General features: G+C 42.8%; 1 protein-coding gene and 1 long non-coding RNA gene across 5 annotated transcripts; one reads left to right on the top strand and one right to left on the bottom strand.

The window, feature by feature from the left end:
* Nucleotides 1-1,253: 1,253 nt before the first annotated feature.
* Nucleotides 1,254-14,233, top strand: LOC106563327 (succinyl-CoA:3-ketoacid coenzyme A transferase 1, mitochondrial). 4 transcript variants are annotated; one of them, XR_001319233.2, is made up of 18 exons: nt 1,254-1,429; nt 3,879-4,005; nt 4,242-4,332; nt 4,483-4,618; nt 4,795-4,944; nt 5,126-5,232; nt 5,465-5,525; nt 5,652-5,759; nt 5,865-5,979; nt 9,947-10,041; nt 10,176-10,224; nt 10,372-10,444; nt 10,557-10,632; nt 10,727-10,816; nt 10,945-11,025; nt 11,125-11,226; nt 11,360-11,527; nt 13,807-14,233. XR_001319233.2 is itself a non-coding variant. In XM_014128841.2 (17 exons), the coding sequence occupies exons 1-17, from the start codon at nt 1,331-1,333 to the stop codon at nt 11,393-11,395; spliced, it is 1,596 nt and encodes a 531-aa protein (XP_013984316.1). In that variant the 5' UTR covers nt 1,254-1,330; the 3' UTR covers nt 11,396-11,711. The 4 variants fall into 4 exon arrangements, 2 of the variants coding, with proteins under 2 accessions (XP_013984316.1, XP_013984317.1); XR_006757649.1 differs by lacking the exon at nt 11,125-11,226; XM_014128841.2 differs by lacking the exon at nt 13,807-14,233 and having other exon boundaries at nt 11,360-11,711.
* Nucleotides 12,154-13,422, bottom strand: LOC123725189 (uncharacterized). The gene is made up of 2 exons (XR_006757650.1): nt 12,994-13,422; nt 12,154-12,249 (listed from the first exon to the last, which is right to left on the bottom strand). It is a non-coding gene; the product is annotated as an uncharacterized lncRNA (long non-coding RNA).
* Nucleotides 14,234-18,404: the final 4,171 nt, after the last annotated feature.

Below are 18,404 nucleotides of genomic sequence, written 5' to 3'. Positions count from 1 at the left end.
TTCTGACTACGGCCCCCTACAAGATCCTGCATTAATCCGGTCCATAAACTGGTGCCCCGCGGATCAGCATAATCGAATCTACCACTCTGTGGCATCGTGAAAGCGCCACGTGCTGGTAAATATTTAACATAACAGGCAAGACCACAAATAATTTCGGAGAAGTTGTTTACGCATTTTACGCACACAAATTAAATACCCTACAGTTCAGTAGTGAATAGAAACCTTTGTCATAATTTACACCCGGGGACAATTGTCCTCAATTATTTAACGGAAATGCCTTTCGAGATTGTGCAAGTTATTTTTCTTGTTCATCTGTGAGTAGTCTGACCTCTTCATGTCCGCTCTCACAGACGCACATGTGGTGGCTATGGGGCATGTAAGACCCATCCATTGATTTAGGACCCCATTTCCATTGATTTTTTCCTCGCAGTATGGATTGAAGAGTTCAATGAAGAGGAATACTCACTTTCACCTATTCAACGTTAGGTTATAAGGAAGGGATGAGTCCATATTTTTGAACCCTCAGTCTCACCTACTAGAGTGGGCATAGCCTGCACACAGAAGTGCACTCACAACTGCAAGACAAACATTTAGCAGAAAGTGTATACCATGTGTATTTTGTTCATACAACTTGAAATGTATTCCATGTTATTGAAAGTAACATATGGTTTTGACTTTTGTCCCTTCACAAAACAAATCATAGCAGCTGTGGTAAATCTATGTCTAGGCTACTCAAATTACAGTAGATGGAATACATTCTCCTCTCATGCCACTCAGCCCTATGAGAGGTTCTATTATCTAAAAGATAGGGTCTGAAGATGTATTCCTTCACAAATCTGCCCCACTGTTCAGAGTCATTATCTCGCTGGCTCTATAGAGAGAGTGTTTGGCATGTGAGCCCCTGACTCAACTCATTCTCTGAAGTCTGTCAAGTGAGACGCCCTAACCTCCATGCACATGCTTTCATAAATAGACAGTCTCTCTCTCTCTCTAACAAAGTTTGGAATTGAAAGCTTGAAATACTTCTCAAGATGTGGTCTTCCATGTTGATCCTGTGATTATGCTACCTGGTCTCATGCCTTTTTAGGTTTTCACTTGAATGTGGGGGAAACAGGGACTTGCCCTTTCACCGAGGTGCTTTGAAAGCCTACATTTAAATCTTTAGGTCAAGATGGTACTAATAGTCACTTTTAATTGGTCAATTTCTCTGTCACTCCAGGGATGCCCCCACCCCTCCTGGCCTGATTGTTGACTGGGCCCAGGGGGAATGACCTGTACTGCAAACCTCCACCACTCAGTTTTCTGAAAGACTGACAGACAGATTCCGAAAATGGCGTCCTTCAGAATTCTGTCAAAATCAGAGCAATTTCATAGAAATATATCTTCAGTGAGAAGACAAAAAGGAATACTCTCTATGCAGTATGGCAAGGTATGAACAACTTTATAATTTTACCACAACAAATTGTGTTGTGTATAATAAACCTGAACATTAGGTAATATGTTGTTTATTAATCCAGTATATCAAGCTAGTATTGTATTGCTCCATATACAATGTAACGATTGTGTGCTAAATTGTGACTATTGATAGTGTTTAATGTTATGGAACTGTTAGGAACCTCACAAGGGTAGCTGTTCTAAACCTTGAGTGTTTTATTCTTCTCTCTGAAGTACATACAGTGCATATGGAAAGTTTTCGGACCCCTTCTCCTTTTCCACATTTTGTTACCTTACAGCCTTATTCTAAAATTGATCAAATATTTGTTCCCCCCTCATCAATCTACACACAATACCCCATAATGACAAAGTGAAAACAGGTTTTTAGAAATTGTTGCACATTTATTAAATATAAAAAACAGAAATAGCAAAGGGTCTGAAACAGCAAAGGGTCTGAATACTTACATACATAAGTATTCAGACCATTTGCTATTGTATGAGACTTGAAATTGAGCTCAGGTGCATCCTGTTTCCATTGATCATCCTTGAGATGTTTCTACAACATGATTGGAGTCCTCCTGTGGTAAATTCAATTGATTGGGCATGATTTGATTTTTTTCCAGCTAGCAACTGGAACGAGCTGCAACAAACACTCAAACTGGACAGTTATCTCAATCTCTACATTCAAAGGCTCAATCATTGTCATACGCGTCGTAGTGAGTGGACCAAAACGCAGCGGGTATATGTATGCTCATCTTCTTTTATTGAAGAAAATAAAAACAAAAACACTTATACGAAACAAATGACGAAAAACAGTCCTGTCAGGTGCAACATACACAAAACAGGAAACAACTACCCACAAAACCCATGGAAAAACACCCCTACTAAATAGGACCTTCAATTAGAGGCAACGAGGAACAGCTGCCTCCAATTGAAGGTCAACCCAAGAAACTTAAACATAGAAATAGACACACTAGAACAAACATAGAAATATACTAACATAGAACATAAACCAAAAACCCCGAAACACATAAAACAAACACCCCCTGCCACACCCTGACCAAACTACAATAACAAATAACCCCCTTTACTGGTCAGGACGTGACAATCATGGACACTCTTACTGACAGTTGTGGCTGCTTTGTGTGATGTATTGTCTCTACCTTATTGCCCTTTGTGCTGTTGTCTGTGTCCAATAATGTTTTTACCATGTTTTGTGCTGCTACCATGTTGTGTTTCTACCATGTTGTTGTTATGTTGTGTTGCTACCATGCTGTGTCATCATGTGTTGCTGCCTTGCTATGTTGTTGTCTTAGTTCTCTCTTCATGTAGTGTTGTGTTGTCTCGTTGTGATGTGTGTTTTGTCCTATATTTATATTGTATTTATTTTTTATTTTTAATCCCAGGCCCCAGTCTCCGCAGGAGGCCTTTTGCCTTTTGGTAGGCCTTCATTGTAAATAAGAATGTGTTATTAACTGACTTTTCTAGTTAAATAAAGGTTAAATATTAAATAAAAAAATACAATTGGAAAGGCACACACCTGTCTATATAAGGTCCCACAGCTGACAGTGCATGTCAGTGCAAAAACCAAGCCATGAGGTCGAAGGAATTGTCCGTGGAGCTCCGAGACAGGATTGTGTCAAGGCACAGATCTGGGGAAGGGTACCAAAACATTTATGCAGCATTGAAGGTCCCCAAGAACACAGTGGCCTACATCATTCTTAATGGAAGAAGTTTGGAACCACCAATACTCTTTCTAGAGCTGGCTGCCTGGCCAAACTGAGCAATTGGGGAGAAGGGCCTTGGTCAGGGAGGTGACCAAGAATCCAATGGTCACTCTGACAGAGCTCCAGAGTTTCTCTGTGGAGATGGGAGAACCTTCCAGAAGGACAACCATTTCTGCAGCACTCCACCAATCAGGCCTTTATGGTAGAGTGGCCAGGCAAAAGCCACTCTTCAATAAAAGGCTCATGACAGCCCGCTTGGAGTTTGCCTAAAGGCACCTATAGGACTTTAATCCATTTTAGAATAAGGCTGTAACATTAAAAGTCAAGGGGTCTGAATACTTTCCGAATGCACTGTATGCGGGAGTGCTATAATACTGCGAATGGGTCACTCAGAGTTCTTATGGATGAGAACTGTTTGAGTGGAGAGCATTAGAATAAATCAAGTAGGAAACCTACAAGCTTTTCTACAAGTTTTTATTCTAGAATGAATCCTAGTCCATGAGAAAAACCAGGCACTGGGCTACATGAATCACTTTGAATGAACCATTTTTGCCACAACTCTGACATACCCTTTTCCTCTGACAAAATGGGGGCACGAAATAACGACATGCAAATTTGTCTCAATTTCATTGGGGATTGAACTAACTCTATTGATTCACTGGTAAAATCCAGGTTTACTGTGATGTCCTTGTTCAAATTGTCATGTGGTTATTTCAGTGTGTTCCTCACCCTCGGGTGTGTGGCTGTTATTTCTCCACCTCCTGCCCCAGGGATGCCCGTTTCTTTACCGACCCCACAGAGGCAGTGAAAGACATCCCAGATGGCTCCACTCTACTGGTGGGAGGTAGCATACTGTTCCTGCTCTCAGGCCTTTTTCATCACATAGTTATGCTTTAGTCAAATGTCAAGTTCAAACGTTTTGCGTTTCAAACCTCATGCATATCTGCTGCTTCTGGGAAAACAATCTGTCATATTTGTCTAAGCGCTAATCATTAACGCTCCATGTTTGCGCTTGTACATTAATTTGGGTAATGTATAGAATAATTCAGAGTTTAATGTATTCTTCTGAATGTTTTCCAGGGTTTGGTTTATGTGGAATACCCGAGAATCTGATTGGGAGTTTATTGAAGACTGGAGTGAAAGGTATCACAGCAGTCAGCAACAACGCTGGGTAATTAGGCTACTACAAAATGAGTGTGTGTGCGAGTGCCTTTGAGTATAGTTGTTTTTGTGCATGTGTTGTATGTATCTAAGCATGATAGAAATGTATTTGTGTTATTCTAGTGTGGATAAATATGTGGATAAATCTGTGTGTGTGCAGCGTGGATCATTTTGGTCTTGGTCTGCTGCTGAGGACCAAGCAGATCAAGCGAATGATTTCCTCCTACGTTGGGGAGAATGCAGAGTTTGAGAGGCAGTACCTTTCAGGGGAACTGGAGGTGGAGCTAACGCCTCAGGTTAGACTCTAAAGACTGTGTGTCACTCTAAAGTAATTTCTCCATCTGGTTTGTAATGAAAAATGGATTTGCCTGTCATGCTCGCTATAACAAGTTTGTTATAACATGTTTGTATCTTGTTATAGTCTACGTGTTAGATCGTGTTATGATTTTCTTATACCATACATCTACTGAAGGGTACCCTGGCAGAGAGGGTACGTGCCGGCGGTGCTGGGGTCCCTGCCTTCTTCACGCCCACTGGGTATGGCACACTGATCCAGGAGGGAGGCTCACCCATCAAATACAACACAGACGGCAGTGTGGCCATCGCTAGCAAGAAGAGAGAGGTATGCAAAAACGCACAGAGATATTCATATTGAACCTTTATTTACCCAGAATAGTGTCACTGACTTGACATCTTTTTTTCCAAGAAAGACCCGGTAATATTAGAGAGATAGAGGTGGACACTATGGGGTCAGCTCAGCTTTTACTCCTGACCCTGACACATGTGATGTCATTATCCCACAGGTGAGGGAGTTCAATGGCATCCACTATGTCATGGAGAGAGCCATCACAGGGGACTTTGCTCTGATCAAGGCCTGGAAAGCTGATCGAGCCGGTAACATTGTGTTCAGGTGGGGTTGGCTGAGTTTTCGTCAACAATCATAAGAACGTGTTTTATTCAAACTCCACAAGAGGTCAGCATTTTCTAGCATGATGTTGCGCCACTGCTAGTGCTAACATTCAAAATCAATTACAACGGACAACGACTGTCACTGTGAATGATTATATAGGTAATGCACTGACTCTACTTAGCATATCAGCATACAATAAACAGTTCATGATACTGTCTATGTCTTTCTATAGAAAAACAGCACGGAACTTCAACCAGCCCATGTGTAAAGCAGCTAAAGTCACTGTAGTGGAGGTTAGCATGTCAATGAACCAGTTTCAATTAACAGTTTCTTCAACTATCATGTGTGGCCTAAGAGTTTACTGAACCTTACCCCAGACTTTTAAACCCTAACTGGGTCTTCGGTTACTGCTGTCTTAGGTAGAAGAGATTGTAGATGTGGGGACCTTTGCTCCTGAAGATATCCATGTCCCCAGCATCTATGTTGACAGGATTGTGAAGGGGGCAGTCTATGAGAAGAGGATAGAGGTAAGCCTGATTGTCTGTGTCTGTCAGTCTGTTGGTGGCAGATAATGTGCGATCAGTTGTTTTCTCTGTGCTATTGAATGGCAATAATCTCTGTTCACTGTGCAGAAGAGAACGGTCCAGAAAGGTTCTATGGAGACACCCAAACCCAAGAGGAAGGCAGACCTGCTCCGAGAGAGGATCATCAGGAGGGCAGCACTGGAGTTCCAGGATGGGATGTATGGTATCCTTTACACAGGATCAGGGCCAGAAGGAACAGTGTGGATTGATATTGATACATGTGAGGTAAATATAGGGCTGTGGCGGTCACGAAATTTCCTCAGCCGGTGATTGTCAAGCAAATAACTGTCCGGTCTCAAGGTAATTGACAGTTAATTAACAAACACATGTAGCATCTCCTGGCTTGCACACAGCCTACAAGCCACTGATGCAGACCTTTGGAACATCTACATTTGGAAAAAGTCTAATAAATCCATGTAATATAGCCTACACCTTCACAATAAATCCATTCTTTATTTTAGATAGTTCTAAAGAAACATGATATGAAGAAAATGTAGTCTATTTCAGAAGAACAGAATAGTATACTCTGAGTTGTCCTTATGTTAGGTCCTGATCTGGCTATGCCAAATGGCTGTGGGCTACACTAGTTCATTAGGCAGACAAGATTTGCTTAGAATTCCATGGCATTATTTTATAGTATGAAGAATACAATTGAACATAGCTGAATTAAATTGAAAGGATATCTTCTCCAAACGATTTCCAGGGAATGTGCACATGCGGCTATTCTGTGTTGAGAGGTAAACAAAGAAATAGGTACTCCTATATGCTTAATTTTGAAAGACATGAGCTCATGACCTCTGCTCTGTTTTTTTGCGCAGGCTGTTCACATTTCAGTCTCTCATTCACAATTTGACGATGCCTTGAATTTCCCGGCGGCATCCCCTTTGTGGCCGTAATGCATCCTAAAAAAATCCATGCCTTTTGTGGCCAGTGGCCGTTGTGCCCTTCTCCCTGAGTGCTGCGTGCTCCGAAGCACCTCTCACTCACATGGCTCTCCATCACGTGATCGGGTCTTTCATACAGGCTACAAGTGTAGACAGACACATCGGGGACGCAACTGTGCGCGTCCTTATCCAATTCTGAGATTCATACTGGAATAACTGTCCACATTTACTTTTCGTCAGCCAACAAGATGAGAAAGGCCTAACTAACAGCAAAAGCACTAGCCTATGTCAATCGACTATCCCCCATAGTACAAAAGTTGACCTATTCTGTGTGAGAAATAAATATTCCAAACATAGTCTGGAACAGTAAAATGCGATAGATCCAAAATGAATTCAACCACTAGCATCAAAAACGTTTTTTTTTTTACACAATGTGGTGGACCCAACAGATCAGAACATGTGGCAGAAAATGTTGATAAACTATTAGGGTATTTCTTCACATTATAAGCGCAGCAATGCGCACACGGCAGAAGGCTATAAGCGCGAATGTTCCATTAGCGCGAAAACACCTTTATCAAAATAAAATGTATTGGTCACATACACGTGTTTAGCAGATGTTATTGCGGGTGTAGTGAAATGCTTGTACTTTTAGCTCCGACAGTGCAGTAATATCTAACAGTTTCACAACATATACCCAAAATACACGTAAATCTAAGTAAGGAATGGATTAAGCATATATACATATGTCAGAGGGGCATTGGACTAAGATACAGTGACATAGTATAGAATACAGTATATACACAGGAGATGCAATATTTAGGAGATGCAATATTTACACACAATTAAAGTGACTAAGATACCGTACAATTGTACAGAGTACAGTTTATACATATGAGATGAGTAATGCAAGATACGGAGACATTAAAGTTGCTAGTGTTTCATTTCCTTAAAGTGGCCAGTGATTCCTAATCTATGTTTATAGGCAGCAGCCTCTGATGTGCTAGAGATGGCTGTTTAACAGTCAGTGGTGTAGTATAGAATACAATACAGTTTATACATATGAAGTGGGTGATGCAATATGTATTTTTTTTTTAAAGTGACTAAGATACCGTAGAATAATGTGGAGTGCAGTTTATACATATAAGCTGAGTAATGCTAGATACGGAAACATTATTAAAGTGGCTAGTGATCCATTTCTAAAAGTGGCTAGTGATTCCTAATATCTATGTCTACAGGCAGCCGCCTCTGATGTGCTAGTGATGGCTGTTTAACAGTCTGATGGCCTTGAGATAGAAGCTGTCTTTCAGTCTCTCGGTCCCAGCTTTGATGCACCTGTACTGACCTCGCCTTCTGATGATAGTGGGGTGAGCAGGCAGTGGCTCGGGTGGTTGATGTCCTTGATGATCTTTTTGGCCTTCCTATGGCATCGGGTGCTGTAGGTGTCCTGGGGGGCAGGAAGTTTGCCCCTGGTAATGCATTGGGCAGACCGCACCACCAGCTGGAGAGCTTTGCAGTTGTGGGCGGTGCAGTTGTGGGCGGTGCAGTTGCCTTACCAGGTGCTGATACAGCCCGACAGGATACTCTCAATTGTGCATCTGTAAAAGTTTGTGAGGGTTTTAGGTGTTAAGCCACATTTCTTTAGCCTCCTGACGTTGAAGAGGCGCCTTCTTCACCACACTGTCTGTGTGGGTGGACCTTTTCAGTTTGTCAGTGATGTGTACGCTTTCCACCTTCTCCACTGCAGTCCCATCGATGTGGATTGGGGGGTGCTCCCGCTGCTGTTTCCTGAAGTCCACGATCATCTCCTTAGTTTTGTTGATGTTGAGTGAGAGGTTTCCGCAAATGCGATTACGCATATAATGCTTTTATTATACTAATAGTGCATTTTTTAAGGTAAATTCTTCCCCAAACTTGAAACTCACGCGGTCCTTATGTATGACACCACTTGTAAGCAGATTAAATATGCTTAAAATTAAAAAGCATTGTTTCTTGCCTTATGCTGGGCATCATTCACAAGTGAAAATATATAATTCACAAGTGATAGGCTAATATTGGGGGGGGAATAAATGTAATCTATGCACTTAAACAGTGAATTTAGGACACTTCTCCCGTGGTTCATTTTCATGCCAGCCAGGTAGCCTATACTCCTGTTGTAAAGATAAACAATGTGCTTAATATAAGGAAAGTTGAGAAATAAATATAGAAGGCCTAGCCTATAGAAAGCTGAGAGGCCATCACTCTGTTTTCTCATGCATAGCCTATAGAAATGTTGGGTAATCATGAAGTGTTTGATTAGATTTTCGATACATTTGCATTGATGTCAGAGTGATTAGAGGGACAGTAGTGCTGAGTACCAGGCAGTTATCACACAGGAAGCGGCGCAGGTCCTAATCCAGGCACTTGTCATCTCCCGTCTGGATTACTGCAACTCGCTGTTGGCTGGGCTCCCTGCCTGTGCCATTAAACCCTACAATTCATCCAGAACGCCGCAGCCCGTCTGGTGTTCAACCTTCCCAAGTTCTCTCACGTCACCCCGCTCCTCCGCTCTCTCCACTGGCTTCCAGTTGAAGCTCGCATCCGCTACAAGACCATGGTGATTGCCTACGGAGCTGTGAAGGGAACGGCACCTCCATACCTTCAGGCTCTGATCAGGCCCTACACCCAAACAAGGGCACTGCGTTCATCCATCTCTGGCCTGCTGGCCCCCCTACCTCTGAGGAAGCACAGTTCCCGCTCAGCCCAGTCAAAACTGTTCGCTGCTCTGGCACCCCAATGGTGGAACAAGCTCCCTCACGACGCCAGGACAGCGGAGTCAATCACCACCTTCCGGAGACACCTGAAACCCCACCTCTTTAAGGAATACCTAGGATAGGATAAAGTAATCCTTCTAACCCCCCCCCTTAAAAGATTTAGATGCACTATTGTAAAGTGGTTGTTCCACTGGATATCATAAGGTGAATGCACCAATTTGTAAGTCGCTCTGGATAAGAGCGTCTGCTAAATGACTTAAATGTAAAATGTAATGTAAATGTAATGAAGTTTGGTAGGCTACTAATGACCATCAGCAGCATCAGAGCTTGGAGAAGCCTAATTACCATGACTAAACGTGGAATTTGACTGCTTTCATGACTCATGACTGCCGGTGTGGCGGTAATACGGTCACCAAACAGCCCTAGGTATATACAATATTCAGACATGGTGTATGTGATTGGTTATTAATAGGTCCCTTGACTACAGCCTCTTCAGCAAACCTTGGTATTGGGATCCCCATGCTGGCCAGCAACTTCATCAGCTCTGACATCACTGTGCACCTACAGAGTGAGAATGGACTTCTGGGCCTGGTGAGCCATACTAAACTGTTAGATTTACAGATACAAATAGAAAGTGCATTCAGGAAAGCGGGCACCCTCTCTTTGACATAGCCCTGTGTGTGTGTCTGTGTCATTGTGTCGTTTTGTCTATGCATTATAAAAAGGGTCCTTATCCCACCGAAAGTGAGGTAGACCCAGACCTTATCAATGCAGGTGCGTACAGCAAGCCCATACGTAAACACTACACCTACAAAGTTGTAGAAAGTCTTTGGTTGGACATGCTATCCTCAAATCAAAGCTTTCTTGGAAAATCTTTCCTGGCCTTTACCCTCCGAACCAGTCTCTGTTTGTGTTATTTAGGTAAAGAGGTTGTAACTGTGGTTCCTGGAGCTGCGTTTTTCTCCAGTGATGAATCATTTGCTATGATCAGGGGGTGAGTGCTCAAACCACCTACTGTACTCCCCGATCTTTAGCTCCGCTAACCTTAGTATCACTTTTTCCTTTGGAGTAGCTGAAGGTAACATGAACCACCTCTCTACTTTCAGTGGCCACATTGACCTGACCATGTTGGGGGCCATGCAGGTGTCTAAGTATGGGGACCTGGCCAACTGGATGATCCCGGTACGATCATGTCTCTTTCACCCTGGCTGATCGTAGGAATACGTGTATATAATGTGTTTCAACATGTGTATGCTCTCTTCATTGACTTCCAAAGGGAAAGATGGTGAAAGGAATGGGAGGGGCTATGGACCTAGTGGCAAGTGCAGGAACCAAAGTGGTGGTGACCATGGAGCATTCTGCTAAGGTACACAATGACACTACCTCTGGTACTTCATACATATGGTTTTAGACCTTACAACTGTACCTAATACACTATAGGAGTGTACCCTATACTTAACCCTATAGTAAACCTTTTCTCCTTACAAACTTAAGGGGGACAAACACAAAATCCTGGAGAGTTGTACTCTCCCACTGACAGGGAAGCAGTGTGTGGATAGGATCATCACTGAAAAGGTGAGCTTTTTAATTAAAGTTAGGCTTGTCAGCTGCAGGCAGTGTCAATCTCCTCTCCCTGTATGCACAGTCGCTTACACTCCCCCCCCAATCGCCCAGGCAGTTTTTGATGTTGACGAGGCCAGCGGCCTCACTCTCATAGAGATCTGGGAGGGGCTGACTACTGATGACATCAGAGCGTGCACTGGCACAGACTTTGCTGTGAGTTTGACAAACCCATCATCGACAGATGAATCATGGGATAACTACTGACTCATTAAATAAACACTGAATGTTCTGTGCTTCCATTATAATGAATGACTCAACTCTGATCACTGTTTGTGTTTCTTGATAGGTGTCCCCAAATCTAAGACCAATGCAGCAGATCTGAACCCAGTGACTCCAAACCTTTCTGCAGTGCACAGAAGCCTTCTTTTAACATTCCACATGACCATAGTGCTACAAATTCATGTACACAACGCAACACTGGGAGAGAGTTATAAATAGACCTGCGGACTTGAAGGTATTGATAGTTAAGAGTCAGTCGGCTACAACGTGCCTGTGACTTAGAATCAGCTTGCTGAAGTCTAGGCCTACAATGCAATGACTGGTCATTCAAAGCTGTATATGGTATGATCCATGGCAGATTGTTTTACTCTTTAAAATGGCATAACTAACTCTAGTTGAATAAATTTGTTCTTGAGTGACTCTGTAAAATTATGAAACTCAAGTGCTAAAATGTTGGTTTTTTTGGTTCAGGATAGGATGATACAGCAGCAGATGGCACAGCGATGTATTGTCTGCATGATATACAGTAGATACACTTGAGAGCAACTGGGGTAGTCAAACTCATACAATGTGTCTCTCCTAACTTGGGTAAATTCAGCATTGTGACCTTTGCACTAATGGTGCGGAGCAGAGAGGCTCAACCAGGAAAAACAATTGTTACGCAACCTGTTCCCTACTCAGAAACAAAGTCCCAGTGCTGTTTGAACAAAACCACTTACATTTCATGATTTTACATGCAGTGTTACACAATACCATCATAAAAACAATGACACCACCTAAAGCGAAAGACTAGGGTGGACCAAGTTAAGTACAGGATTGTTGCTGCCACCATTGGTCAGAATGCAATGACGAGATTTGCAGTCTCAATTAGCCATTTAATTTCACACACAGCAAAAAGCAAACTGAGGCGGGGGGGTTGCTCCTGGATTGTAAGGCCAGTAGGTAGGGTGTGATGGTCTAGGAGGAAGAGAGAAAATACGTCAGGGGCAAATCAACATAAAAGTGCATGAACCGAGTAGTGCCAGGTGAATAAACAGGAAGGAAATATGTATTTAACTCAGAGCCGATTATCCTTTTGGGGGCTCCAAGCGAGATTTGGTTGCCCCCTTGTAGCAAAACATTAGTTTTAGTGGCCGCCCCTCTTAAAAGTGGGGATAATGCGTTTTAAAAATGAATTTCCTGCAATTCTACACCTTTTTGCCATGGGGCAGAGAAACTTTGCAATTTTATAACAAATGTTATGCTTTTTCTAGACATGATTTATGCCACGTTAATAGAATATCTGAGTGAGAATGATTTTGTTAGTCAATAGGGAAAGTCAGGGCCCCTGGACACGTGCCCTGTGTGCCCAGTCGGACATGATTACTTCAAGTTTAGATCAAAATTAAGTGACTGCCAGTGGCAAGAGTATAACTGCTGATGCACAACCAAATTGCAAAATTGAGGAGTGGGGCATATAAGCAGACAATGAAAGCTCTTACAATATTCAATGATTATATTTCTCTAAAACAGGCTATAAACTACATGTGCACCACCAAGTCAGAACAGTAGGCGAAAGTAGACCAAATTATCAGGGTGAGACATTGGCTACTAACATCTACACAACATACACTTTGTATTACTTTCTTAGCTACAGTATACATATCTCCCTGGTAAATTCAATCATTTATACAGCAGCATACAATACATTTTTGCACTCACCTGGTTGTGCTGTGCTCACAGGAAGGTGGCGCAGTGGTCCTTCGTGGGCAAATTGTCATCAAAGTCTGGCATTCTCTGGATTTATGGTGCTTTCAAAACAACTGGTAACTGAAAAAACAAGGTCGAATCATGATGTCATTAATCTTCAGGTCATAGCTCTAGATAGAGGCTGGATTTACAATTCCGAGTTGGATGACCTTTCAAAACGTATTTTCCCAGTCGGAGCTCGTTTATTCCCAACTTCCCAGTGGTCTTGAACTCACTGAAGTCAAGTTCTCGCAGTTCCGAGTTAACAGTTGTTTTGAGGACGGCACAAATCATTCTTCATTGACAGCATGGCCAATGTTGAATGTTTACCATTTTAACAGACCCTTAATCCCAGATTTGGGACCATACAGCCACTCCACTGAATAGCAGCCTAGTGATTGCTTTGCTTACAGTTAGCCACTGTCACTGATTCCTTCCAAACCACTGTTGAATTTGCGATTTCCAACTTGTGTAATGTTTGCTCAATGGCTGATGAGCACTGATACATTTTAGCTTTAATTTCTCTTCATATGACAAGGATTAAAAAGGATTTGCCAGTAGATAGTCGACTTGATTCATGACTGATAGCTAAGATTTTGAAAGTAGGATGTTGACATGATCAGTCCAAGCAAAGCTACTGTACATATTTGATGTAATCTTATCTGTGGCCAATGACCTTGAGCCTTCTTGGATTGGCACTTCTAATGTAACTATGGCAGCAACCAAAGGGGCTAGAATTTTCTAGCACCTGGACTTAATCTCCCTGATTACTTCCCCTCTATATAGCAACTCCAGATGTCGTGGGGGTCGGTTCCGGTACCTGTTGGACTGGGAGGGGTATGGTCTGGTGTTGGGTTCCAGTGGACGACATTCTTGAGCCCAACATCATCCGAGATTTCCATCTGGACCGGCACGTTTCTCATCCGTCGTCGTTCTGCTGCTGGAGCCGGGGGTACTGTCACGTCCACTCCCGATCCCCCTCTTTGGCACTCGACATCGCCGGTTTACTAACCGCCGGTCCTGCCAACCCATCCTTATGCACATCTGCACCTTATTAGGCACACCTGGACTTCATCTCCATGATTACTTCCTCTTTATATAGCACTCTATTGTTATCTCCCGCCAGGCAAATATTGTTTGCTTCCGTGCTTAGACGCTATTCTAGTTTTGTATAGTTCAATGTTCTTAGTCATTAAACTCTAACTGCACTTGCTTCCTGACTCCCTGCATCTACGTAAAAAAATGAACAGATTAACACAATTTGAAAGTGCCGAAGCCTTCAGAAAGCCTAATAATATATATTTAGCAATAGCACTTACATATAAACATTCTGCTAATATAACAAGGCACTGATTGTTTCACACACAAAAAGAAAGGAAAGAAACTATGCCATCAAAGGATTTGCTGTGTTCAGGAGTGGAGAAGGTGTTTTAAGGTGAGTTGTGAGAAAAAGGCTGAAGAGTGGTGATTTGGGATTGACAACAGATGTGGGAAAAGGTGTAGAGAGAAGGGGTGTGGCCTGGACTAGAGGTCGACCGATTAATCGGAATGGTCGATTAATTAGGGCCGATTTCAAGTTTTTATAACAATCGTAATCGGTATTTTTGCCCACCAATTTGCCGATTTAAATGTTAAAAAAACATATTTCTTTTACACCTTTATTTAACTAGGCAAGTCAGATTAAGGACACATTCTTATTTTCAATGACGGCCTAGGAATGGGGGTTAACAGCCTTGTTCAGGGGGGATTCGGGGATTTGTTTTTGCAACCTTCCGGTTACTAGTCCAACGCTCTAACCACCTGCCTTACATTGCACTCCACGAGGAGCCTGCATGGCAGGCTGACTACCTGTTACGTGAGGGCAGCAAGAAGCCAAGGTAAGTTGCTAGCTAGTAATAAACTTATCTTATAAAAAACGATCAATCTTAACATAATCACTAGTTAACTACAAATGGTTGATGATATAACTATTTTATCTAACGTGTCCTGCATTGCATATAATCGATGTGGTGCCTGTTAATTTCTCATCGAATCACAGCCTACTTCGACAAACGGGTGATGATTTAACAAGCGCATTTGCGAAAAAAGCACTGTCGTTGTACCAATGTACCTAACCATAAACATCAATGCCTTTCTTTAAAATCAATACACAAGTATTTTAAACCTGCATATTTAGTTAATATTGCCTGCTAACATGATTTTGTGTCACTTCTCTAGCGTTCCGTGCGAGCAGTCAGGGTATATACAGCAGTTTGGGCCGCCTGGCTCATTGCGGACTGTGTGAAGTCCATTTATTCCTAACAAAGGCCGTAATTAATTTGCCATAATTGTACATAATTATGACATAACATTGAAGGTTGTGCAATGTAACAGGAATATTTAGACTTAGGGATGCACCCGTTAGATAAAATACGGAACGGTTCCGTATTTCACTGAAATAATAAACGTTTCGTTTTCAAAATGATAGTTTCCGGATTCGACCATATTAATGACCAAAGGCTCGTATTTCTGTGTGTTATTATGTTATAATTAAGTCTATGATTTGATATTTGATAGAGCAGTTTGACAGAGCGATGGTAGGCAGCAGCAGGCTCGTAAGCATTCATTCAAACAGCACCTTCGTGCGTTTTGCCAGCAGCTCTTCGCAATTCTTCAAGCATTGCGCTGTTTATGACTTCAAGCCTATCAACTCCCAAGATTAGGCTGGTGTAACCGATGTGAAATGGCTAGCTAGTTAGCGGGTGCACGCTAATAGCGTTTCAAACGTCACTCGCTCTGAGACTTGGAGTAGTTGTTTCCCCTTGCTCTACATGGGTAACGCTGCTTCGAGGGTGGCTTTTGTCGATGTGTTCCTGGTTCGAGCCCAGGTAGGAGCGAGGAGAGGGACGGAAGCTATACTGTTACACTGGCAATACTAAAGTGCGTATAAGAACATCCAATAGTCAAAGGTATATGAAATACAAATCGTATAGAGAGAAATAGTCCTATAATTCCTATAAACCCTCAAGCTGCATGCTGGACCCTATTCCAACTAAACTACTGAAAGAGCTGCTTCCTGTGCTTGGCCCTCCTATGTTGAACATAATAAACGGCTCTCTATCCACCGGATGTGTACCAAGCTCACTAAAAGTGGCAGTAATAAAGCCTCTCTTCAAAAAGCCGAATCTTGACCCAGAAATTATAAAAAAACTATCGGCCTATATCGAATCTTCCATTCCTCTCAAAGATTTTAGAAAAAGCTGTTGCACAGCAACTCACTGCCTTCCTGAAGACAAACAATGTATACGAAACGCTTCAGTCTGGTTTTAGACCCCATCATAGCACTGAGACTGCACTTGTGAAGGTGGTAAATGACCTTTTAATGATGTCAGACCGAGGCTCTGCATCTGTTCTTGTGCTCCTAGATCTTAGTGCCGCTTTTGATACCATCGATCACCACATTCTTTTGGAGAGATTGGAAACCCAAATTGGTCTACATGGACAAGTTCTGGCCTGGTTTAGATCTTATCTGTCGGAAAGATATCAGTTTGTCTCTGAATGGTTTGTCCTCTGACAAATCAATTGTAAATTTCGGTGTTCCTCAAGGTTCCGTTTTAGGACCACTATTGTTTTCACTATATATTTTACCTCTTGGGGATGTCATTCGAAAACATAATGTTAAATTTCACTGCTATGCGGACGACACACAGCTGTACATTTCAATGAAACATGGTGAAGCCCCAAAATTGCCCTCGCTAGAACCCTGTGTTTCAGACATAAGGAAGTGGATGGCTGCAAACTTTTTACTTTTAAACTCGGACAAAACAGAGATGCTTGTTCTAGGTCCCAAGAAACAAAGAGATCTTCTGTTGAATCTGACAATTAATCTGGATGGTTGTACAGTCGTCTCAAATAAAACTGTGAAGGACCTCGGCGTTACTCTGGACCCTGATCTCTCTTTTGAAGAACATATCAAGACTGTTTCAAGGACAGCTTTTTTCCATCTACGTAACATTGCAAAAATCTGAAACTTTCTGTCCAAACATGATGCAGAAAAATTAATCCATGCTTTTGTTACTTCTAGGCTGGACTACTGCTATGGTCTACTTTCCGGCTACCCGGATAAAGCACTAAACAAACTTCAGTTAGTGCTAAATACGGCTGCTAGAATCCTGACTAGAACCAAAAAATTTGATCATATTACTCCAGTGCTAGCCTCCCTACACTGGCTTCCTGTTAAGGCAAGGGCTGATTTCAAGGTTTTACTGCTAACCTACAAAGCATTATATGGGCTTGCTCCTACCTATCTTTCCTATTTGGTCCTGCCGTACATACCTACACGTACGCTACGGTCACAAGACGCAGGCCTCCTAATTGTCCCTAGAATTTCTAAGCAAACGGCTGGAGGTAGGGCTTTCTCCTATAGAGCTCAATTTTTATGGAATGGTCTGCCTACCCATGTGAGAGACGCAGACTCAGTCTCAACCTTTAAGTCTTTACTGAAGACTTATCTCTTCAGTAGGTCCTATGATTAAGTATAGTCTGGCCCAGGGGTGTGAAGGTGAACGGAAAGGCTGGAGCAACGAACCGCCCTTGCTGTCTCTGCCTTGCCGGTTCCCCTCTTTCCACTGGGATTCTCTGCCTTTAACCCTATTACAGGGGCTGAGTCACTGGCTTACTGGTGTTCTTCCATGCCGTCCATGGGAGGGGTGCGTCACTTGAGTGGGTTGAGTCACTGACGTGGTCTTCCTGTCTGGGTTGGCGCCCCCCCCCTTGGGTTGTGCCATGGCGGAGATCTTTGTGGGCTATACTCGGCCTTGTCTTGGGACGGTAAGTTGGTGGTTGTAGACATCCCTCTAGTGGTGTGGGGGCTGTGCTTTGGCAAAGTGGGTGGGGTTATATCCTGCCTGTTTGGCCCTGTCCGGGGGTATCATCGGATGGGGCCACTGTGTCTTCTGATCCCTCCTGTCTCAGCCTCCAGTATTTATGCTGCAGTAGTTTATGTAGGGTGGGAACCACTCGATATGATTGGTCATTGCCCAGCGGTCGCCGCTGGTGATTTGCATAAAGTTGAGAAAAATTTATATTTTTCACCGCACCGCCCACAGGTCCCTGCTTCTCATTGCTTTCCTTCCATTGAAATGAATGGGAAGCAGTGTTTCACCGCACGGCATCCTGTGCTAGTGTATCATGCCCATTTTACGGAGATTCTGGAGCGGTCCCTGAGACAGGGTTTTCCACCACCATCTACAAAACACCAAATAATTTGGAATTTCTCATTGAAGAATGGTGTCCCTCCAATAGAGTTCCAGAACCTATTTTAATGCGCATTGAAGCTGTTCTGGTGGCCCAACACCCTATTTGTAACGATGTATGCTGAGAGTCGGGAAGCAAGTTCAGGGAGT

This window comes from Salmo salar, chromosome ssa11 (assembly GCF_905237065.1).
Source record: "Salmo salar chromosome ssa11, Ssal_v3.1, whole genome shotgun sequence".
Classification (NCBI taxonomy): domain Eukaryota; kingdom Metazoa; phylum Chordata; class Actinopteri; order Salmoniformes; family Salmonidae; genus Salmo; species Salmo salar.
Note: the sequence above shows the minus strand (reverse complement) of the source record. Positions and strands in the feature narration are given on the sequence as shown.

What these genes read in the sequence shown, in the direction of transcription:
- LOC106563327 (XM_014128841.2), top strand. Translation starts at nt 1,331, where the DNA reads ATGGCGTCCTTCAGAATTCTGTCAAAATCAGAGCAATTTCATAGAAAT. An exon ending in GCAGTCAGCAACAACGCTGG is followed by an intron (nt 4,333 to 4,482) that starts GTAATTAGGCTA and finishes GTGTGTGTGCAG; the next exon opens with CGTGGATCATTTTGGTCTTG. An exon ending in AGAATGGACTTCTGGGCCTG is followed by an intron (nt 10,042 to 10,175) that starts GTGAGCCATACT and finishes CATTATAAAAAG; the next exon opens with GGTCCTTATCCCACCGAAAG.